A 24,957-nucleotide genomic window follows, 5' to 3' on the forward strand; every position below is an offset into this window, starting at 1 on the left:
CCTTAATGATTCTATGATTCTATGACTGAATTCTTGGGGTGAATGTTCCTTTTTTCACCAAGCTAGCCAAAGATACAGCTGTGTGCCTTTTGGCATGTCTATTTAAGCAACTATTTAAGCATCTATTCTGCCCTTCAATACCATTCGTTAACATTTTATCCTAAGCTTTGAATTTTGCTGGCTTGCTGATAGAGCTGTGCAGGCAAAAACTTTTGTTAAAATAAGCTGTTACAAACTCTGTAATTACACAATGGTGACGTTACAGCTTGTGGTCTGAGACTTTTTACTGCAGCCTGGTAAAGAAACACATTTTGTTGGTAGGCCAAACTGCTCTTCTTCCTTTCCTTCCCTTCCCTTCCCCAGGTGCACGCACTGCCCATCAGCTGAACATGGCTGACTTCTGACACGGGTACTGTCTTCAGGACTATGAGATGGGGAAGGTTTCTAATAATACAGGCCTGAGCAAGTCAGGTAGTTTGGGATCTGCCTCTGAAGACTGGAGCAGTAAATGCATTATGTATTCATTATCAGAAAACACTTTTTAAGTCGCACTTTTACAGAGCTTCATCTTAATCTTGACTGTGCACAATGGACTGAATTTGTCATCTGTCTGCAAAATTCTGCAAAGGTAGCATGTGTGTTTTAATTTAAGATTACATCAATTGCTTTTTTTTTTGACAGTCATTAGGGCTGCTATCCTCATCCAGAATTGGTACCGCTTTACAATGGCCCGGATAGAGATGAGGCGCCGCTATTCTCTGAGTATCTTTCAGTCAATCGAATATGCTGATGAGCAAGATCAACTACAGGTTTGTAATCTTCAGTTCTTCATGTACAACCAGTTATGTTATTCCCGGAGGACTGAAGTTGCTCAAACTAAATGGGTATGTGGTTATTTCTACCTACAAAGCTGTGTCCTGTATAATAAAACTCCTTCTCTACCTCACACATGAACTAATTAAGTTGTGTATGTGTGTGTATATGTATATACATAAGCAGCAGGACACTGTTATGCCCATACAACCATGTTTAGGTTAGAGGTTCCTGTAAAACAGCTCTGTTAGCCAGGAATTGCAGGTCATCCCACTATGGGTGATCTTAACTGTATCTGTGAGGCAAGATATGTGCAACAGAGATATCAGTGTCTCAGCATGTCAGCCCAGGCTTCCTTTAGGGTCAATACAGGGAATTAGGAACTTCTAGGGCTTTGTGTTCATCCTAGCACCAGTGTCTAAAGTCAGCTTGGTGCATTGTAGCGGATTCTTTCTATTGACTACAGAGGAAGTGTAGGCAAATAGTCTGCATGATGGGCAAGATGAATTACACCCAAACATGTCAGCAGCATTGATACAGCCCTGGAACTTTGCATGTATTCATATAGTCTCAATCTGCTAATTCATATCAAAGAAGGAAAGGAGTAAGCTATTTTTGTAGTAGGACACAAGTTGTGTCATTATTGTAGGCTGATGCTATAGGAACATACAGCAGTATCTTAGAGCCCCCTGAATGTCAAATGCTAGTAACTGATTAAGGAAAGAGAATGTTAATTCTTGTTGGATCCCGTACACTGATCAGTGTGTGTTTGTTGTCTTCTGTATTCAGCTATCCAACTTTTTTACGTTCATGCTGGATCACTGTACTCATCCTGATTCAGGTAAGGATAAAAATCAAAGTAATATGGAGACTGTTTGAAAAACTCCATGTGAGGAAAGCTTTCAATGTAATGTTTACAGCCTATGGCATGTGCTGGGGCTGAGGTTTGATTTCTGAAATACTGTAATAAGAATTTGATCCTGTAAGTGTTGACTCTGCTCAATATCTACTTAGTGAGTGAAGATGTAAGACAGGATAGATACCTGTTGTCCTTATGAGAATACTCAGAGGTGCTCAGAGTACTTTCTTATATGCTATTGCCCTTAAGCTGTTCTCATGGTAGTCTTACTGACTACAATTTTCAGAGCTTTCTATGCATGTTTTTCTTAAACTATGGGATGCGATTATCCAGAAAGAAAGTGCCTGGCTGGTGTAGGGCTGGTGTAATCAAAGAGGTCACCTTCAAAGATGTTGCTCCTCTTCTTCTTTTTCCCCCCCCCCCCCGCCCCCCCACGCTGTTCTGGACCACTTTGAAATTTATTTTATTCTAGATTTCACTACAAAACATGTGTCAGTATGTGATTGATTAAAAATTAAATAAATTTAAACATCTGGAGATAAATCTTTAGAAACCATCTCAATGAAAGCTTAGTTGTTCAAAGAATAACTGTTAATTTTTGAAGTATTTTGGGATCGTTGGACAAAACTTACTTTTGAGGTCAAGCTCAACAGAAGGACAGACTGAAAGTGACTTCCTAAATCCAGAAAACAAACATGACTGCCCTGAACAAATTGAGAATAAATCTAATCGCAGTGCAGTTAAAAAGGAGGCTGTCCCCTTCTTATTGAATTACATTATAGAATGTCCTTTCTCTTTCATCTGGTCCAGCCACAGGTTATTCCAATTAAAATTTGTACAAGACAGTTTGATAGCAGGATAAAAACACCACCAAAACCATAAGTGGTTCAGTGTTCTAATGTCAACCATTAGAAACGGCAATTTTTCTCTCTCAATTACTTTAGAGTGCCTAATGCTCTCTGTGCTCTGCAGAAAAAGAAATTATGTTTGAGCCTTGCCCCAAAGCCAAGGCAGATGATACAATTGTCCTTCCTTTGATTTTCTGCAAAAAAATCTGCCTTAGTAATTTAACTTCTTGACAAGGAATTGGCAAACTCAAAGAAAATGAGACACTGCTCACTTCATCTACTTCTTCTACATGCTGATAGTGTACCTTAGTTCAGCTTTTCCACCTGAGTGTGCTCGGTCTGCGATTTGGAAAAATAGCGTTAATCCCTATTTTCATTATAATATTAAAAGGGAATTTTACAGCTGCTTATTGTAGATATGATTTATCCACCTTTACTAACTGTGTCTATTGACAGAAGAAACAAAGGTGAGTGAGGTGTCTCAGGTGACTTGCTAGGGCTCAGGACATGGCTGGGTACAGAGCACACTGCTACATGCATAGGCTATTTGTGGGCACGTGAAGATCTAGGCCCCACCTGTGCACAGGGAGGGATGGAGGGTACTATGGGCTGCCCTTGTCACCACTGCGTGGGTGACCTGTTTCTTGGTCTTGCAGATATTGGGAGTTGTGGATGTGGTTAAGGATGAAACACATGAGAAAGTGTATGGTTTATGGTGAAGCTCCCTTTTGTCTTGCTTGCTTAAAACTTCCATCTGTTAGGGCTGAAGTTGTTAAGGTTTGATAACTGCTCCAAAGGCTTTATTTTTGTCTTGGTTTGTTATTTCCCCTTTTCTAACACCTCGTGTTGTAGATACCAGAATCCAAAACAAAACAGATTCCATAAGGTACATGTTTAATAGAGAGATGGCCTAGGGCACCTATGCAAAGGAACTGACTTAGAGTTTCTTGGAGAAATTGCCTATCAAATTTGTGTTCTGTAGTTTGTGGTTATGTTTGTCCAGCTACCATCTGTGTGCGTTCTTTACTTCAGACTCTTGATCGCTTGCCCCTTGAAATGACCTTTGCAACACCCATGATAGCCCCACTGATTTAAGCAAAATAGTGCTGAATAGAATGATTCTTAATGAGCTGCTTCCACTCCTTCTGAATCATGGTCTAAGATGTGAGCTACAGTGAGTGTAAACATAACAAGCAGAGAGGCTTCAAATTGGCTTTGCTGTTCCCAAGCATTTTCTATAACCCACAATTCTCTTTTTTTTTTTTTCCATCAGTGTGTGCTCACTTAAATTAAAGTGATAGCATATGGTTCACAAGTCCTCTGCAAGAAGATAGCATATAATATTCTTACCAGAGAATAAGTTGCCTGTTCTTCTCAGTATGTGATGAGAAAACTACCTGAAGATTTTGTGATCTTTTTTATTCATTGTATTATAAACCACTCAGTCTCCACTATGCATGTTGTCACTTTGCTCTTTTTAATCTGCCTTTTCAGGATATGTTTTGCAAAGAAAGAAAGCAGCCATCATCTCATTAACACAGTTGTGCTTTTGATATGTTTGTTTATCTGTTGTACCCAGAGGCTTTTTTCATCCTCTCAACCTGCTTAAGATGTTAGTGCAGTTTAAGTTGTGATTGGGATATTATATAGCTGTGTGTCTTGTTCTTGTTCTGCTTCTGATTAAAGGCTAATTTCCAAGGATTTGTGGCAAGTAAGAATTAAAATTTTTTCCAGTTTACACTTGTTCCCTCCCCTCTAAAATCTGCATAGCTATTCAGTCTTTCAGTGGAAAGATCTCTGGTCAGAGAAAGCTGGAAACTGCTTTTCCAGCAAAAGGTGACCCATTTACTCACTCTTCTGTGGACGGATTGAGGGTGAGAAGGCTGCAAACATGTCCTGGACACAGTGGTGGGACTGGGATTTTGAGGCCTCCCTGGCTGTGCCTCTCGAGGTCACCAGGGCAGGAGCCACAGCTCCTTGAGCCTTCCTTCAAAAGGGAACAAAAAAGATGCTGTTTTCTGCAGTTTCACTCCCCGCAATGCCTCCTTTACAATATTAACACCTTTCCAAGACTTTTTGCATAGAGTGATTCTTGCAGTGGGGAATAAGTCACAGCTGCTTGCAGCTTGCAGAGCCAGGATCAGGGTGAAGGTATAAATGTTTCGAGCGTTGTAGAAATCTCCATCCTTAGTGGGCTCAAGGTCCATCTAGCTTTAACCTGATGGCTGGGGATCAGTATCTGGCAGATGTAAGTGCAATTCTCAGGAGTCACAGGTGCTCTCAGGTTCCCCAATGGTTAGTCTGAAGGGGCACAAATGGTGTCAGAACAGAGAGCTTATTTCAGAGCCACAGGAGTAGCTGATTCCCTGTTACCCCCATAGTGAGTACATCCTTGGCAGTGGCATCTTTGACTTGCCTTGAACAACTCGTGTGGCAAGGTGGTCTTGTCAGGAGAACCAGGTCCCTGGGCTTTCTGTGGCCAAACTGACTCCACGTAGCTCTGGGATTTTATTTAATGTGGCTATTGTCCTGTAGGGTAGCTGTATGGGGTCTGCTAATAGCGAAGGCTCAACTCAGTGAGCTTGGGTTAGACATCTGGTGTCACAGTACAAAGCAGGTCATTCCCTGTGCTCTCTCTAGACACAGGAGAGATGCAGATACTGGCGGAGGGTATTTCATTCTGTCTTGAGATGGGTACCTGAACTAGACATGTCAACAACTTTCATCGCTGACGTTCAGTGTGGACTGGAAGTGCCTTGACAGCTTTGACTAGATGATGACTAAAAAGAGAAGGGTGCCAAATCCTTCAGAATGAGTCCTCTATGGGGCTTGTGGTGAGCTGGGGTACTTGTCGGCCAGCGCACTAATCCCCAGGCTGCATTAGGGCATCCATTACTGACTCCTCTGACAGCTGAAAGAGTGCCTGAGGAGATGTAAGCGCACTCTAAGGCTAATGACCATGACTAGCTTTTGATGACTCATCCATAAGTGGAAAATGGGGTGTACTTTGCAGAGATATGCCCTACAGGGAAGGAGATTGGGTTTCTCAGCCTGGGCATATGCCAAAAAGGAAGAAAAACTGTGAGGAAGGCAGGTTCATGTTCAGAGGTAAAGGGAATGGTAGCCTGCTGCATGCAGGAAGGGAGGGCCCGAGTAGGAGCAGGCGTGGGCAGCTGTCAGCCTGGCTTGACATGCTGAGAAGACTGGCAACTCTGAAGGAGTCAGATGAGGAGACCCTCTGTCCAGAACAGGCAAGCAATGAGGAATTTGGGTGGTCTGAGGAACTGGCTCCATGGTCTACAGCCATCTGCTTCCTGAGGGGTAGGGCACAGAGGGAGGTGTCATCTGGAGACCCACTGCTAGAGCTGGGGCAAGACTTGGTGCAGATGGGCTTGGCTGATCAGCAGTTTCAGTCAATGGGCGACGTTCTGGCATCCAGCCAGACAAAGCTGTAACTGTGGTGGAAGACTGCAAATCAGACTGTACTTGGTGAGCACAGTGAACCCTGCGTACCTTGCTGTTACTTGATGCCTTAATGCATTTACATGGCTGTATACTGAATGTGGTAATTAGTTCACAGCAGAAGAGCTGATAGGAAAGGGTTGTTTTTTTTTTTAATCCAGAGCTGATAAAAAGTGTATTTTTTATCTTTATTTCTTTAATATGGATTTTATTCAGTAACAAGACAAGCTGGCCTTTATGAATCTCGTACTTTATGAGGCCACATGCAGATTTTGGCTGCTGGGGGTTTTGAGTCACAGCCACAGGTATTCCTCCAGCAATAAATAATACATTTTTGTTTCCAGTTGCATCTAATCAAGGTTACAGAAAACTTACCTGTAGCCCAGCAAAAAAGTGTTTACAACAGTCATCTCACAAGAGCAACTCTGCAACAGCAGCTGTCAGAACACTGTCCTCTAGGGTCTGGTTCTCTCTTTTAGAGAGATAGATGGTAAATACAATCTGCAAGAAGAAAACGCCAAAATCTGCTGTTTACTCAGTTACATTTCAAGGGTATGTCAAGAAAATATTGGCTTGAAGCAATAAGAAATTCTCCTGCTTTCTCCACGTTGCAGGAAAATTAGAAGAAGTTATGCTCTACTTTTACCACTATGGTTTTGTTTACTTTAGTTCATCCCGTGGTTTTATGGCAGCCAAGCAAAAGCTGGCATTGTCTCCTAGTTGTATCAGAAAGGAGTGCTTTGCAATATACTGTGAAGAAATAGGATTTTGTTGCTGACTTTTTAAATATTTAAGTGAGCTGTTAGTATTTAGCCTTAAAAATGTATGTAGAAAATAAAAGCAATAAAAGCAAATCTTTAAAATCTGTATTAAAACTGTAATATTGAACTTTAAACAAATGATGGTCATTGACTGATCAGTCATGACTTTTGAATCTCCTTGCTGTGTTGGGGAAGGAGAACACAACTTCAGTGCAAAATGTTTTCCATCCTGATGAGAGCTACTGGCTGTTGACACAGAGTTTTTGCCTGGGGTTTTTTTTTCATTGTTTGTTTAGTTGGTTGGTTTTTGCATGTTTTGGGGGTTTCAGGGTGTGGAGTTTTTTTTTCAGTATTGTGAAACAATCTGGGGAGACCTGGAGCTCTTCCATTATACAAGGCAGGAATTACCCACTGTAATACTGCAGCAAGTAAAGCATCAGTTACATTCACTTGGTTCTGGTCATGCTGTTACAGCCCTGTGGGGGACTGGTGGAGTTTCTACATTGTTGTTTTTCTTCCCTCTTCTTCCAGTTTCTCACATTTTCACCAGCCCTAGTGTTTCTCAGGTGGTGGATGAAGGTTTATGTCTAACAGAATTTGAAAATAAGATTGATGTTCCAGACTCCTATTATGGACCACGACTCTCATTCCCCCTTACTGTTGAAGATGCCAATGCTCTTCTTCATGCTTTCAGGAATGAACAGGTAAGTTGCAATGAGTTTGATTTCTTTATACTTATTTTACATCTCTGTCAAGTTGTAGCTCTACAATCAGTTGAATCCAATGTAAGGCTAAACTGATACCCTAGGAGATATTTCTCCCTTCCTTCCCATCCTATTATCCTTTCCTGCTAGCCCCAAGTGATCATACAGGTACATGGTAAGCTGTCTTGGGAAACTGATCTGGCTGGAAGCCAACACAACCAAATCAAAAGCAGCCAATTCTCAGCCAGACCAGTTCCCAGATTTGATTCAGTACTGGGCTGCATGACCGCCAAAGCCAGCACTGGGGAGGGGGTAGGGACTAGTTGAGACCTCCTCTTCTAGCATTGAGATTACAGTGATCATGAAATGGGAACCCTTAGCTGCTGCAAGGCCTGGGATATCAGTGAGGATGCAGGACTGGGGAAGGTGTCCTAAGCTAACCTGGAAACTAGTTATCATCTTTTTCTGGATTAAAAGAGCTCCTTGTATGGTCCTCTTTTCTTTTTTCCCCCACCCCATTCTTTTTAGAGGAATTGAGGTGCAAGGGTTAATCACCTTGTTCCAGTGTGCAAGACTCCACCATAATGGAAGAGTGAATATAAAGCATCGCTAATGTAGCAGAACAGGGTGATAGCACAAGTCTCAGGAGTGTGCTGTCTGCCCCTGCCAAGGCACTGGGAAGGCTGTTGCTGATTCTCTGTCTGTGACCCTGAGCAAGCCCCTTTGCTGCCCTCTTACAAGATGAGGGTAGGGCAGGGAGGCATTACATAGCACAGCTTTGTTTGAACTTGTGCTCATTTGTGCTTAACAATATACTGCATGTAAAGGATAAGGCTCTATCTAGTTTTTTTAATTTACTAAATAAGTATGGGGATTTTTTCCTGTAATTTTCTGTGGAGGCTGATCTTAAAAGTGGCAAAATATAAAGCACATGATAAATGAGCCCACCCAGACTTAACCTTACTATCAGCTCTCTCTTCTCTTACTATGGTTGGCATTTTATTAAGGAAATTATATATATAATTGGCCTTTTTCTGTTTGCTTTAAAAACACGAATCTTGAAAAGTCAGTTTGTAGCTCATCTGTCTCCTCTACTAAACTTCCTCAGAGCTGTGTTTGAATTAAAAGCCTTAGAAATCACTGACTGACAAAATTATCATAAAAAGCATTAGGAGAGAAGACCAGAAGCTTCATTGTTGCATTCTGATAACATCTTCACAGTGACCAGAAAAAGAACTCTTAAAAAGGCATTCCTTGCTGGAGCTTCCCTCTCGTTATTTTTGCAATTTGCTGAAATATCGTTTATGGCCTTTGGGGTTTTTTTTGGTTGGTTTGTGGTTTGGTTTTTTTGTTGTTTTTTTTTTTTTTTTTAACTCACAGTATAACTCAGTCTCTTATCCCTTCTGTAGATGGGAAGAGTAGAAACAGTACACTAAAAATAAAATGGGAAAATATGTAAATCAAGTTCATTAAGGGCTCTGTATCCATTCACCGGGAAGCAAGTGCAAAGCGATGAATGTTCCTAATTCCCAGCACTAAAATCATACAGCCTATAATCATGTCTGGAGGTCTGTAGTATAAAAAATCTTGGGAATATGTGTCTGATATTAATAAAGCAGACAGACATATTGCTACTTCTAATAAGTCTTTCTTTTCTCCCTGCTTTTTTTTCTAACAGCTGCTTCATGCCCGCTATGTACTGCAGCTACTATGTGAAGCTAGGAGGGTTCTCAAGGAGATGCCAAATATCACCCATCTTTCAACTTCCTACTCCAAGGAGATAACTGTCTGTGGTAAGGTGACAGAGAAGACAACCACTTTGAGTTATGGGTTGATATTCTAAGTGGTTAGAAAATGATACAGATGTTGCCATTACAAGAAAGTTCTCAATGCTTTTTTTTTTCTTTTTTTTTTTTTCCCCCCAAATGCATAAATTGGAACAAACAAACAAACAAAAAAAAGGTTCCTGAGTCACACTAGGTATATTTTAAGAAAGTCCCCCACCTCCTCTTTCTTTTTCTCATTAAACATTTCTGAATCAGTCAGTATTAATTCAGCTACCACTGCATCGTAGCTTACATATTCCTGCACTTGCATTTCTAAAATGCCACAGAGTATTTTGATCACTGGCTGCAAGTCCTGCCACTTTCTCCTCTTACTGAGAAAAAGCCTTTACCATCATAATTTACTCAGTAATGATTCTAATGAGGGCTTAATAGCAGTGGCAAACAAGACCTTTCATTGACAGCATGACTATCTAGAATATACTGAAATTATAATAAACCCTCATTTCTAAAGGGACCCAAGAGGATGGATCAGGCCTTATAAAACCAACAAATTAATTTCACAGAATGATGTGATGTGTCACAAGGTAAAGAATAAGAGCTCATTGCTCATCTATTTTGTTACGCTTTTGTAAATTATGGACAAAGGGATGCAGTATCCTGACTTCCCACAGAAGCAGTAACTGCAAAACAGAACAGTAATGGTAACATTAACTCTTGACAGCTAGCAGTATGTGCTGTGTGTAATGGTAAAGTGGTATATGAAAGGGTACTATGACACATTCAAAACAAATAATGGTTTTTAAGACGTGGTTATGTACCTACTTTGATTGCCAGGAAAGGGTTTGTTTAAATGCGGTTTTGTATAACCAATAATTTGTTAACCAAACCAACAAAACCTCTCTCCAAACCAAGGAAACATGGATTCATACTTGTTGACTACACAGTATGTTCTTACTAAGCAAAACGTACCTCCTAACGTTTGTATTGCATTTGCACAATGTAAGCAGCATCTAAAGGGATCCCCTTCCTGCCACTGAAACTAGTAGCTTTCGTAACCAGAAAGATCCTCTGCAAAAGACGAAAGACCAATTTTTAGACATAATTGATCCCAAATGTTGATTTCCTTAAAATAAGGTATCTCTCTCCCAATTTTATTTTAATTTCAAATTAACAATGCAGATTAAATACACATGTGAAACGTTTGCACCCATATACGTGATGAAAATCTGTCATAGCTTGAATGACTCTTTAGAATGACTTCAGCAGGCTCATAATTAATAAAAAGAAGTGGCACAGAAAACATAGGGTAAAAATGTCACTTCTATTCATTGGTGGTGAAATCATATTATCACAAGATAGGTTTTGAAACCGTTCTGTGACTTTGTCGTGGTGAGTCATAAATGTGAGAACGTTGGCTCTATGAGCTTGAAATTCAGTCATATGCAGAGGGGAGCTATGCTGCAGTGATCCTTTGTGTTAGGGTGAAATCCCCCTGCCTGTTCCAAAATAAACCTCTCAGAAAGGACCAAATCTGTCATTCTTGTGGTCTTAGCACTGAAACATACAAACATGGACTGTTCTTGACACTCTCCATCATGTAGTAATTAAAGCCTGGCCCTGAACTAGACAGATGTTAAATTGTGCTGTATATAGTCAGATGTTTAGTAAATTTAAACCTACTAGTATGTAGAAGTCTATCATATTTCTAAATGTGTTTTAGTGACATTTTCAGTTTTTCAGGTTCATTATGTGTTTGTTCATCTTACTCCCATTTCCCTGAGTGAGCCTTTGGCTGTGTGACTGGTCTGATCTTCAGATCCATCTGGAAAGACAAGAACTTTACGGAAGACAATTGTATACTCTTTTAAGTATTTAATTGACATATTTTACAAGCAGCTTCAGCATGTACCTTAAAATGAAGCTAATCCTAATACAAGGCAAATTATTAAGGAAAACATGGGGGAACACTTGTTAGAACTGACTAATTCCAGTTTTATAATTCCAGTTTTTTTCTTGTCTGTGAGGGAAAAAAAAAAAAAAAAAAATCATGGTTTTGTTTTCCATAGGAGATTTACATGGAAACCTGGATGATCTTTTGCTGATATTCTATAAGGTAGGTAGGCAGTCTGTGATGTAGCGTTTTCACTTCATGCCTTGTAGTTAAGAACACATATTTATGTCTGATAGATTTATCAGTGTTAGAACTGTACATATGGTATGCAGGTACCACAGACAAATCCTGGAGCAATTTGAATAGTCTTTCTTATAGCTTTTTCTTCTCCATATCCTCCGTCTCACTGTGAAAGAGGAGATCCAGGAGATCTTTCTCTTCCTAAATGTTGAACTGGAGCATGGATCAAAACTTAAGAGGGTTCCTTGCAATGTCTTCAAAGTCCTACCGGTGTTTTATATTGCATATTGACTACAGTCTTCTAAAATCAGGGGCTTAGTCCCTGATGTAACACTGTACTGTGGGGAATTTTGTCCCTCCAGAAAAAATGCTGAAGCTTTCATTTTAGGTCTTCCACTGAAACCTACAAAGTGTTTTTTATTATTATTTGTTTACAGGAAACAAAAAAGAGTGCTATCTGCTTAAAAGCTTTTTAAGTCTTGGAAGCAATCATGTAGTCTGCACAAAATGGAAATACCTTGGGCACCCTTTACATATCCTTGAACAGCTGCTCACTCTTTAATGTTAAAAAAGCATAGCTGTGTTTTACTGATGTGAAAAAAATTAAGCTCCACGCTATCTTTTCCACAATTGTGTATTTAACTGAAGATGCAGGAAATTTCCTGTATTTAGTTTCACATTTATCTTTAGCATGAACTGCCTTTCATTTAGCAGGTAATCTCTTTGATTTGAGCTTTCCAGGGGAAAAGGTTTGTGTCTGATCCTTATACAATCATCTGCACCGAATGGAGACTGAAGTGAGCTAAACCAGGTGTTTAAATTATGTAATTCCCCCCTGCTTTCAACTTTGTCACACTCTATCTGACACTTGTTGAATGGAAACTTGGTTGTTTTGCCCAAGTGCATACCTGAAGCCTGTTGAAGTATAATCAGACCTTTTTACAGAGTTCTGCTCTTCTTATTAATCAATATCAATTATGTTTAGCTGATCTTGGCATGAAGTCTTTTAGCTGTTATTTTAATTAGACAATCTTCCTTTTTGAAACTGGAATAAGAATATGATACAGACTGGTTTCATACACAGGACCTGGAGTGGGAAAAATAACTGTTTTGAAGATAAATGCTCAGATATAGTTATATTTACGACTGCAATCAGCCTGAATTTTACTCTTTTGGCCTAATTTTACTCTTTTGGAGTAAACAGAATATTATTCTTTTTCCCCTCTCCAATGGATGGTACAAAGAGAAAAAAAAACTCTAAGCAAGGACTAAATTCTGACCAATAAATTCAGAGCCAAAACTCCCACTCACTTCAGGCACTATAGTTTTCCCCTAGTTGTTCTCTCTTAAGCTTCTAGGGTAGTTCTTCCACCAAACCAAATACAATGGGCAAATCTTTTGTCATTTCAAAGTGGTTAATAAAATAGAGAGCACATGATAGAAATGCTTAGTCATTTAGAATCAAATTAAATGACATTTTCTGTCCCGTCTGAGCAGTTTACTCAGCTGAGCAACAAACCCAGTCAGCCTCTGGGATCCATTTGTTTCTGCTTCCCTAACTCTGTTTCAGTTGGAAAGGATTTCTTCTTCTGAGTTGGTATAAATGGCCCATAACCTTAAACAAGAGGTTGCAATCCTAAACAGTGCCATGAAGTGTGTAGTGATCTCAGGTCTGCACAGAGCCCTGCAGAGCTACAATGGCTGCTGAAGCATTCTGGAGACCTGCATGCAGACTGGGTGCCTTGAGCATGGGGTTCTGTCCAGGAACTTTTATCACAGCACTTCTACAAACTCAACAGCAAACACACAGAAGATAGCAATCAACAGCTGATCGATACAATGCTGGTTGTAATAGTGTGTCAAATTCTTAAACCGGGTTTGGGTGAGGCTAAGATAATTACTTCTTTCTTAATAGCCAGTTTGTAAGGTTCATTCAGTCCCTGCATTGATCTCCATTAAATTATAGCATTTCCTGAAATTCCTTGGAACCCTTGAATTTTAAATTGTGTATTGCTAAGTTAGATTGTTAAATGGATGCTACGGATAGAAATAGCCTGCAGCTGTAGAAAAAGCAAACAACAGAGGGAAGTTAATTAATCACTAACCTAACAGATACAGTAATGATGCCCAGCAGCAGGTTGCTAATCATTAGAGGGCTTTGTTTGCCTCTTTGACATGTCAGAGTGTGCAACGGCCTTTTAGTTTTCCTCTTATTGTTGGTTGAAACAACATAAAAGGAAATTAAAACTTTGCATGAGTGTGGAACAAAACTAAAATGTCACATTGAAGTTGGAAGTCCAAAACAAGCTCTCATTTAAAACTAAGAGTTGTGGGTAAGCTTTTCCAAAAGAACAATGATAGAGTCTGGAGAGCACTTCAGTAGATCTGTCTTTCCATGAGGACTGCAGTTATAGAGTGGCGGTGTGTGTATACTGACAATCTGCTGATGATTCACATACCTATTGGTTTTAAGGCAAAGCTTTTATTAATTCATCCTTCTCAGAGCTGCTGCTGACTCTCTCCTGTCTGTTCCACTCCTGAAATCTGTCCTTTATTTTTTAAAACCACTACAACCCACTGCATTATCAGAGTCTCATAAATTTCCAGTCTTGCGAGCACAGAGCAACCACACGCCTCTTCTAAGTTAGCTTGGAGAGAGTTGGGGAGAGGCTATGGCAAAAAAAAAAAAAAAAAAAAAAAAAACGCTGTATTTACAGCAGTCAGGATTGTGCCACTGTGGGAATTGAGAGACCAGGATTCACTACTGTGTCCTGACATAACAGCTTAGGACGCTGATTGGGACAAAAAAAGAGATTTCCTGATGGATTGAAATTAAACATTTAATTGAGTCTCTGGCCAAATCATGCATCCTGCAATAAACCTGCAACAGCAATATAGTAGGGAATGCCATAGGAACATAGGAAGTGCAGTGCTGCCAAACCTGTTATGGGTGGCTTCCACAGTTGTAATGTGATTTTATAGATGTTCTATTGACAATTCTTGTGCATGCCAATTGTGAAAGCTGGGATTTTCTTTTTCTGGCAAGTCAAAATTGAAATAATATTTCTGATACTCAGGATTGGAAATGATGGAGCTACACATAACTGCTGCTATAGTTTTTGTAAGCTGATGGCACCCATTGACATGTTGATAGCTAATCTAATGAAACACACCATCAATTCACAATACTAGCTTTTAATGAGTCACCATAATAAAGCATTGCTCTATATCTTCAGAAAAAATAAGGTAAGAAATACCTGTATGTACAGCCTATTAGGTTTGTGAGCGTTCAAGTATACCTTTGCCCTGTGTGGGGGCAAAGTGCAGTATGAGTAAAATTCAAGCAGTGCTTTCAGGATTAAAGCAACTGGGATCAAGATTCTTCAGAGTTCTCTATTAAGATTTTGTGTCCTCTGGACTACAGTCTTTCTCAGGAGTTTTAGAAGCATACACTGCAAACAATGTAAATATATGAAATCCATTTTCTTACTGTGTAAGGAAACATAAGAACCTTCAGACTTGTGTCAGAAGATAATTTTTCATGGATTTCTTGTCTTCCATTCAAAATGAATTATTCCATTCTATTTGCAAGTGTGTAACTTCCTGGCAGCGTTTGCATTAAAAGAAAAGTATATTTTATTAGAAGAATAATGTTCCTATTGGTCCCTTTCAATTTAATTTAATAAGTAGAGGAAAGGAGTAGAGATGACATCATAAGAACAGTCAGAGAGGTCATCTCTTCTCTGATGGCTCATACAGGTTGTCTGATATGTCTGTTCTAAGCAGTAGAAATAAAGAAATGCTGCACTTCAGATCTCTGCATTGTGCAGATTTTTTGCAGATTTTCTAGCAATGTGATTTTATTTGAAATGCTATTTCCTTTATTACAGTAGCATAGAAGCATCTCTAGATGTCCTTGTTTTTGTTTCCTTCTGCAGAATGGTCTGCCTTCAGAACAAAACCGTTATGTCTTTAATGGTGATTTTGTTGACAGAGGGAAAAATTCAATGGAAATACTTATAATCCTGTTTGCATTTCTTCTTATCTACCCCAATGATTTACACTTGAACAGAGGAAACCATGAAGACTACATTATGAACCTGAGGTAGATTTTAGGGGGCCGGGGGGAGGGAGTATTTGGCCTTTCACTAGAAATGTTGGAGCTTTTGAATGCTGCTTTAGCCACTGTGACACTCTAAAACAGAAATTATGTTTTATTAGGTATTCAGGTGTAGCTCTGCATCTTCAAGATGTGTGAGGGGTCAAAGAACACGCTCATTACATACAGGCATTTGAACAGGAGTCATATGTTGTCGCTGACCTAATCACAATCTGTTGAAGTCAATGGGCTTAGTGCAGCTTCTAGAGTACCAAATTTGGGGAAAGAGGACAGATGGAAGGATTATATCTTAGTTAAAGCATTGGCTTTTTCCACAGCATAGCGGAAGACATAATAGTATGCCATATAATGGAACCAGTAAAGCAGGAGCTGATATTTCACTTAACTTTAGGCTAAGATGTCACTTCCCAGTCAAAAGGGGTGGCTAAATATCCTGTGTAGGTCCATTAGTTGAGAGGTGGCAGTCTACCCCATTGCAGGAACAGCTGAGACCCTATTTTCTAATACAGATATTTGTACTCAGCTCTACAGCACTGCAAGGGAGTGAGCACAACCAGTGTCTCTGTCTGTAGTGAAAGTGTGACTTGTAGACAAAATCATCTCACAAATGTGAGAAGAGCTTCTCTGTCCAGGTCCCTACAATTCATTCCTCAGTCCTGGTCCCTACAAGTCTCAGCCACCCCAGTAAGTCTTTTGGTGACTGGCTAGTGGGTAACCAGTTGTACCTCTTCTATCATTTGATGTGTGCGCACAGAATATATTGCTCTTTAGCCCAGGCAGAAACCTGGGTTAGAGGCCCAGGTTCAAATCCTATTAATGATCCGTGTAAGAAAATCAGTTTCACATTGATACTTTCTTTTTCAGCACTTAATTAAAAACAAACAAAACCAAAACCATAAAACAAGATCAGTTACATTATCTACAAAGTAGGAAAATTCCCACCCAAAATAATGGAAAATATTAAGTAAATCCCTGATGGTGTGGAGATGCATTTCTGTGTATAGCCCTTTGTCAGGCATTTTGATTAGCAGTGCCACACACTGGTAAATTTGAAAGCTGAAGAGTTAGGGCATTGTGAAAATGCTCCTTGCACCAAGGATATCTTGGTGTTAAAAGAATGAGGTATCAAAATCCTTGTCCCTTGTGGAGGAAAAGACATGATAGATGACACTGTCTAACAAAGTTGAGTGATTAGAACAAAAACTCTGTGGAGGTTTTGTGGGAAATTTTACCCATCATCAGTTAGGTTCCTTTGAAATTTTCTTCTGGTATCTAAAAGGTAAAACTGCTAAGCTATTTCATCTAGATGGGAAAAAGGCCACTTAATAACTGCTGGTCTGGATTCTGTTCCTGATCTCTTTTATGTACAAGAAATCAGTTTTACTCAATTATTGAGATAAAGCAGAAGTAAGCACATTTAAACAGAGGTGAGACAGAATGGCAGGAGGAAAAGAGGGACAGAAAACTCCTGGCAAACACTATAGAAAATCATGCAGAAGGGGCATACTGAAAAACAGTTCATGATGTTGTCCTGTTTTCAGATATGGCTTCACTAAAGAAGTTTCAAAGAAGTACAAGGTAAGATTCTTCCTCCTTCCCCTGTATTTTCTTCTAGTCTTGCACATGTAAAATGATACCTGAGTAAACAAGGAAACTTCCAACCAGTTTATTTATGTGCAGTACAGAATTACTTTAGTAATGTAGTTGAAATTATTTTGGTTTTTCAGTGGAATAACTGTCAAAACAATTTTAAGTATTAGCCTTTTATGCTCAGAGATCTATGGGATGAAATAAATAACATTCATAAGGCCACTCAAGAACACAGAAAGAGATTAATGTGAAAGAAAATTGAAATACTATAGAGACAATCAAATGGCCGTAAAGTAAATGTCAGAACATGTTTGCCAGTGTTGCAGTTTGGGGTATCACCTGGACAGAACTGTTCATACAGACTGTGGCAGACACTTCAGCAAAATCTTGAACTTAGAAGAAACAGCATCTGCCAGAAATAGTATCTAATAAAAGAGTATGTTTTACAGGACCATGGCAAAGAGATTTTGTATCTTCTGCGAGACGTCTTTAGCTGGCTTCCTCTTGCCACCATAATTGATAGCAAAGTTCTTATCCTACATGGAGGGATTTCAGACACCACAGATTTGGATTTCCTGAATGCACTTGAGAGAAATAAGGTAAGAGAACATATTAATGTGGGGGTAATTTAGTTTTCTTTAAAAAATTTAGCAGTACAAATGCTAAGATCAAGTTGTCCTCATTAAGAAAGGAAATGGCTCCTGTATAATGCATGCAAGGAAAAAAGAGTCTTGTACCAGAGTAATCAAAGGAGAACCAGGTGATCTGGTGGAGATTCAGATTTTAAAATTGCTCAGACATAGGTCTCCAGTGCTGTTCGTGGAAGCACCTCCTAGCTGAGGGATGTCCCCTCTGGCCTCTGCCTGGCTCTGGAGAAACTCTTCTTTGAAAATCTCCTTCACTGGTCTCCTTTAGGTCTGGTTCATATCTGCCTGCCTCATGCTAATTCACAGACATGGTAGAGCATCCCAGATGGCACCAAGCTACCAATGTTTAAGCAACCTTGTGTACCTTGTTATTAGTGTCTGTGGAATCTAGAGCTATTTCTCTCATCCTCATTTTTTATAATGCAGAAATAAATGCTTTACAGGACAGTGGGGTGTATCTCTGCTTCTCAAAGATGTGGAAAAGGGCAATGAATACTTCTGGTCATCAGAGTCTAGGCTCCATTGGCTATACCACTGGACACTAATTGGGTGCCTCACTACAGATGCAGGTGTCTTAACTGTGAGCTGAGTTCTGCCCATGCTTTCACTGAGGCTGGGCTCAGTGCATTACTGATGCAGTAGCTGTGAAATGCAGAATTAACAGGTCAAAGTTGCTGCCACAGGAGAGCATTGCTAATGAGACATGTATGGGCCACAACTCTGGGCAATATCTCTCAAGGCCAACTGATGTATTTTAATTGGAACAGCTGGCAACTGACAGGTCTCAAATACCAAAATATCGGTCAGTTCATAGGGAATAACCCAGTGTTTTGTGTTTTGTTTTGCATCAGTCCGTTTCTTTGTTAAAAGAGTAGAATTTTGAGTGTGTTTATGTGTGTTTTGTTGTTGGTTTGTTTTGTTGTTGTTGTTGTTCTGGAAATGAGCTAGTGTGAGAAAATTTCAAAAGAGAATAAAAGATACTCCCTGGAGAAGAGTTGGTATTAATGGGCATTAATGGAGCCATAGCACACAGCTCCAAAAAAGCAAATACCTCTACATATTGGGGGAGGTTGATTTAACAATGAAAGGGCCTGATGTAATGCTTCACCAGTTTCACTGTTATCCTCCTGATGTTCCATTTATTTTAGCCAAATTAACCTATCAGCATGCTACTGTATCAGAGCAGTAGAGAATGCTGCTTCATCTTCAGTACTGTATACATGTATATTTTCAGTTTCAAGTGAAGCTAGGCACTTAAGTGTCATCCCTGAGCCCAGATCATACTCGCTGTACAGTGAGACCTTATGCTTGACAGTGGCTTGGAATGAGTCTGTGTGTCTGGATAAGAATATGAGAGCAGCCCTGAAGAGGCTGATCGCTGATAGATATAAAGCAAAATTTCTGCAAGTGTCAAATCCCTGCAGCTTCCACAAAACCTCAGAGTTCAGGACATTATGAGAGTTCAATATTGAGTACAGGAAATGGGAGCTGATGTGCCTTTCAACTGACATCTCTGCATCATCTTTATGTTCTGGTAACTCTTTTAATTTATTTTCTTTTTTTTTTTTAAGTTGAAATCTTTGATGCGGCCACCAAAGTCAGTAAGAGACAGACAGGACCAAGTGAAGGAGAGAATTCCCACAACCAGACCAAATGAACACATTGCCCACCCGAGTGTTGCAGAGAAAACACAACACATCTCTTCATCAGGCTCCATTGAGCCTTCAGGCTCAAATTTGCCTCCAGACCCCGCCCTGAAGGAATGGAAACAAGTAGGTGAAACCAAAGATAGACTGATACTGAACCCCTCCTGCACAAAACCAGAAGGTGCTCTGTTCAGGCAGTATGTTTGAATCCAAGGAAACTGTCTGTTAATAACAAACCCATTATTCTTGGGCATATACTAACCAGCTATTAGTTATCTGGATGCTTTTTGTAGACCTGGTAATAAAGGCTTGTGATTGTATATCTTACAAGTACAATCTACCCAGTGTTTTCTTTCCTTAGGAGGAAAAACTGCTGGGTGTGAGATGTATTTGCATGCCCTTGTGGTTGAATCTGTTGTCAGTTTAAATAGGTCGGACTTTGCAATTGTTGGTGTTAGTGAGCACCATTTTTTGGCTGTGGCTTTGGCAGCTGAATGCTGATACTGTCCAAAACAAACCAACTCCTGAGACCTACAGGCTGATTACTAAGGAGTGGAAAGACTTTGTCCTCTGACTGTTCATTTTCTCTTACATATTTGAGGCAATATGTAGCTCTTGTCATACTGTAATTTAATAAATTGTGACAATTTGAAAAGCTTAATTTGCACAGCAATTTAGAAACTCAAAATTTGTTTTTATTTAGGTTTTCTGAGCTTTTCTTCAGACAACTGCTTTAAGGGGCAGACAGTTTTCTTTTGCTTCTTGAGGAGCAAATCTCTCTCTGAAAGTGTGATTTCCCAAGATACCTATCTGACCTACAAACTAACATAATAGGCACAAGCAACAACCAAGCGTCCACTGAGCCATGCTCACAAACATGAAGTGGAATCTGTTAGTTTAAACCTTGTCCAGTGAGGTTTAAACAAGGTTCATCCAAAATCTAGATAATGTTTCTTAAGAAAAGTAGAACAAAAATTTCAGCCCAAAAGAATGCCCTGCTTAAAGGAAAGAAGAAAACACAAGACCTACTTGTTAGTTCAGGTGTGTTTTCTCCCTCTGCTGTGGGACTTTTGCTATGGACAGTGCTTTAGACAGCCATAGCCTGTCAGTCCTCACCTACTATCAGTCCTCATTTGCTTGAGTTTGCTATTTATAGACCCTTGACATTCTCTGGAGTGATCCAAGAAGCCAAAATGGCTGTACACCAAACAAGTGTCGAGGAGGAGGCTGTTACTTTGGCCCTGATGTCACTGCCAAGCTGTTTGAAAGGTATAATCTGAAGATGCTCATCAGGTCTCATGAATTTAAGCCGGAAGGTTATGAGATCAGTCACGGTGGGAAGGTAAGATGCTTCCATGTAAAGCAGAATTCTCCTGTGAACTTCACAGGCACATCCACAGTAGATTTGGCTGCAAAGTTAATTAAAAAAAAAAAAAAAAAGAGTGACTTCTTTAAAATGGGGTAGGAGAAATTGTGTGCTAGATGTTAGAACAAATTATAGAGTTCTGACAAACAAAATTCTTTACAATTTCAAGGAGTGGAGACTGGCTTATTACTCATGTGAAAACAAATGAACATCAACAAAAGCCCCGAGGAGAGTTATGTGTAAATACAGTGCAAATGATGCTCTAAGGCTCTTTTAACTTAATAATTTCAGTTCTGGCCCTGCCTTCTGACATGCTATATCAGGAGGCCAGCAAGAATCCTGAAAACTAGGCCTGTCTTGGAAAGAGGTTTCTGTTAAACAGCATGTTACATCTCACTGCCCTCTGAACTGAAGTCTTCCTATGACAGGCCAAAAATACAGGCCTGGAGTTTTGACTCAAAAAGTGTGAACAACATGAGTTGATTTGGTGAACAACAGAGTTGTTGATCTCTGATTTTATATTTAGACAATTAGTATCGTAACCTATGTGTTTTTCTAAGTTCAGTTTCAGAAAGCAGTCCCAAGAATTGTTCTAGCCAATCCAGTTTGCTTGTTTCCTATGATCAGGTTATCACTATATTTTCTGCCTCCAACTATTATGAAGAGGGGAGCAACCGGGGAGCATACATCAAACTGAATCCTGAACTGATTCCTCGGTTTGTACAGTATCAAGTCAGCAAGTACACACGCAGGCAGAATCTTCGGGAGAGGTAAAGCTGTGTGCTGTATGCAGTGAGTGTCTACTCACTTAGCATGTGATACCTGCCACAAATCTATAGCTTGATTGAATAATTGAATAGGCATCTATTTTCTTTGGTTTTCCTTGGTTTTCTATTTTACAATTTAAAAACTAATACAGTAGACAAAACATCTTCTAAGTGCTCTGACTCAGTTTCCTGAGAAACTCCCAGAGCTAATTAGACATGATAAGCAGTTAGAACAGACAATTGTCAGGGACTTGTAAAGGGTCTGTGCCTGTTTGTCAGGTCTGCTTTAAGGCTGCAGCGTTAATCTGGACAAATCCTGTTATGAACTGAGTCCGAAAAGTTTATCATGACAGCTTTGCCATGCCTAGCACTGTGGTCAGATTTACTAAAGCAAAGCAGCTTAGAATTACCTGCATAAACTCGATTATCTCATAAATTAGATTATTCTTATGGGGCTTTGTTTGTTTTGTTGGTTTTGGTATTTTTTTTTTCCCAGTGTTGTCTTTTAGGATGACCCTAAACATACTATGTTAAAAGGATGTAAGAATTTGGTAATGAATGTTAAAAAGCATAAAATGCTAGAGGATTTAAATCCTTTAGTGATCTGCTCTGCATTTATTTTCTCCTAGGATGGGCACAATTGAATCATCTGCCTTAAAGTCCTTACGAGAAATGATTTATGCTCACAGGTCTGAACTCACTAGTGCTTTTGTACAGTATGACCTCAACGGCACAGGTAACACTACCTCTCTGTCAAGCTGCCACCAAATAGCTTCTATGTGTGTGGGGGCAGAGGGGATAAACCCCATGGAGACGGGTCCTGTCTGCCAGTGTAAGGCTGAAGGGGAGCAGAGGCTGGTTGGTCTTATGTTCTTCCTGACCACAGAGGAGGATAGGTGTTAGCTAGTGCTTAGCTCCAGAATACAACTTGAGGGGATGAAGTTTTAAGTGGGAAGAAGAAAACAGCTGAAACACATGGGCAAATAAGGAAATTGTGTTTGGTGTTGGGCAGAGAGTTTGGGGAGGCAAATCCAGCTCCAGAAGCTCAAAGATCACCACCTTCACTTAGAAGTGTCTTCAGAAGATGTCAGACACGAAGCTGGGGTCTCAGGTCAGGGGGAACTGGTCTGAGTCTGGGAGATACCTGAGGAAAGTTGACTGGCAGTGCCACTAGCAGGCACATACTTGCCCATGAGCTGAAGAAAAGTCAGTGGTAAACTGATACATCAACGTTTTATGTATGGACAAGTTGTTGACAATTTCTAGCACAAATACAACTTTTCCTCATGATGGCTTCTCCCTTGACTGGACTGTCATCTGTGCCCCTAAAAGGGCAATCAGTAATGTGATGGTACTGTTTCTTTGGCCACTGAACAACTGTTTAATGTATTTCTGTCTTGCTGGGTTTTCAGCCATGTAGGTCTCTCTAGGTGCAGCTCAGCTCAAATCTGAAGTACTCTCCATGGCATAAATTGGTTTTCTCAAAAGGTACTCAAACATGATGAACATCATAATAGAATCACAAAGTTATTGAGGTTGTAAGGGACCTGTGGAGGTGTCTAGTCCAACCCTGCTGCTCAGCATTGTGAGGGTTTTTATCCCAGGGTTAAGAGAAAATGTTTGTTTTGTGACTGTTCTTAAAAACAGCAGAAGGCACACTGGCTGGTGACTGACGTGTGCTGTGTCATGTATCTGTGCTGTGTCATGTACCGCTTCTAACCTTCTGGCAGGCTGGATTTCTGTCAATGACTGGGCTGCAGCGATGGAGTCTGTCCTACAGCTGGAACTGCCCTGGAGGATGCTGCGGTCTCAGTTAGCACAGATTAACCCAGATGGAGAAGTTGACTTCATGTCGTGTTTTTACGATTTGAAAATAGGCCCACCTACAAAAGAGGTAAGCAGGAAAACACCTCCTCGAAAATCTTGGAAGAACAGCTTTTGGTGCAACTTGAGGCACAAGACAGTGGTTTGGCCAATCAGGCAGACATCTACAGCTGAACTAGTTGCTGAGCTTCCTTTTATAGTCACTGCAGGGAAATGAGCACTGCTAGGGTACGAATCATCATTCCCTGCTAAGGTAGATGCTTAAAATAATTTGGATGAATCATATGCTAGAACTGCTTCTTACTTTCTGTTGATTCTCAAGGGCGTTTAGATAACATAGCTGAGAAGATGTGAGAAATTCTACCCAGGGCACTCAGCCCTCGCTCTTTGAGATGAGCTTTTCAAATGTGCACCTGTAGAAGGTCACATTTGTAGATGGACTTTTAGATGTGTAATGGTAGTTGAAGTCTCTTCTACAGAGTCCAGTTGTTAGTGAGTGGCTGTATAGCGCTTTGGTACTTAGCTATCGCCATTGTTTTTGTAAACAGCAGGATCCATTCACGTATGTACAGTGAAAGCTTAGTATGAGTGCATGACATGCCCTAGATTATCCATATTTCCACAAATAATTACTGAAGGTAGGAGGTGTGAAGGGCTCCTTCCCCCCACTGCCCTGCCATCTGAAAGTGACAGGTTTTAGCTGACTATTTCTCAGGGCAAGACACAAAGTATCATTCCAGGGAATTTAAGCATAAGGATTTTTTTCTTTAAACAAGTTAAACTGGAAAAATAGATTTGGATAGTACACATTCTGTTGGTTAGACTAACTCAAACTAAGGTCTGAATGGTTTCCTCTATGCAATTTCAAAACCAGGTTCAGCCAGCTTTGGCGGAAACACTGTGCAGATACAGAAAGGATCTGGAGATAATCTTTAACATAATTGACAAAGATCACTCAGGTAAGTCTAGGTAGCTTCACTTTTTCCAGCTCAAGGAAGCCTATACTAGTTAGTTCTCTTTCCCCACTGTTTCCTCCCTAAGGCTTCTAAATATAAAGGAACCAGAGGTGATGTCATTTTTTACAGTTTGGTGAAGACTAATTTAAGGAGCCAGGCTGTAACCATATAAGGGACAGTGCACAGAGCCTAACTTGAGAAAAAAATTTCACATATCCCATCTCCAGTCGTGGCTTCACTCGTTGGGGGGGGCTTTTTCTCCATTCCACTCTTACTCTCAGGATTTACTGCTTTCTCCATTCTGCTGTCGAAAGCAGTGGATCATTCCCTGAAGTAAAAATGTACTTCAGTCATGAAATCGCAACACACACCCAGGCCCCAGTGGACAGGTGACTTTCTTGCAGTGAAGGAGTGTGCATGCATGCCTGTAGGCAGGAAGGGGAAACAGCACTGGACAAAGCAACTTGCTGTCTCTCTTTTAGGTCTGATTTCTCTAGAGGAGTTTGGCCAGACATGGAAACTCTTCACTTCTCACCTGGGCATCGATGTAGATGATGAATCCCTTGACAAGTTGGTCCTCAGCATAGACTACAACAAAGATGGATACATCGACTTCAGTGAACTTTTAGAGGCTTTTCACGTGGTTCATAGGCTAGAGAAAAAGGCAAACTCATGA

General features: G+C 40.1%; 1 protein-coding gene across 1 annotated transcript; it reads left to right on the forward strand.

Annotated features, from left to right (window-relative positions):
* Nucleotides 1–681: 681 nt before the first annotated feature.
* On the forward strand, nt 682–24,957 carry PPEF1 (protein phosphatase, EF-hand calcium binding domain 1; the record flags this gene model as incomplete). Its single annotated transcript, XM_010083903.1, has 15 exons — nt 682–809; nt 1,603–1,654; nt 7,275–7,447; nt 9,126–9,240; nt 11,301–11,347; nt 15,304–15,470; nt 17,027–17,063; nt 17,525–17,674; nt 19,294–19,494; nt 20,525–20,710; nt 21,362–21,504; nt 22,131–22,237; nt 23,232–23,395; nt 24,200–24,284; nt 24,764–24,957. Coding segments are annotated over 15 exons (1,949 nt in total), but the record flags the coding sequence as incomplete, so codon positions are not given.

Source organism: Pterocles gutturalis, unplaced genomic scaffold (genome assembly GCF_000699245.1).
Source record: "Pterocles gutturalis isolate BGI_N339 unplaced genomic scaffold, ASM69924v1 scaffold15260, whole genome shotgun sequence".
NCBI classification, from domain to species: Eukaryota; Metazoa; Chordata; class Aves; order Pterocliformes; family Pteroclidae; genus Pterocles; species Pterocles gutturalis.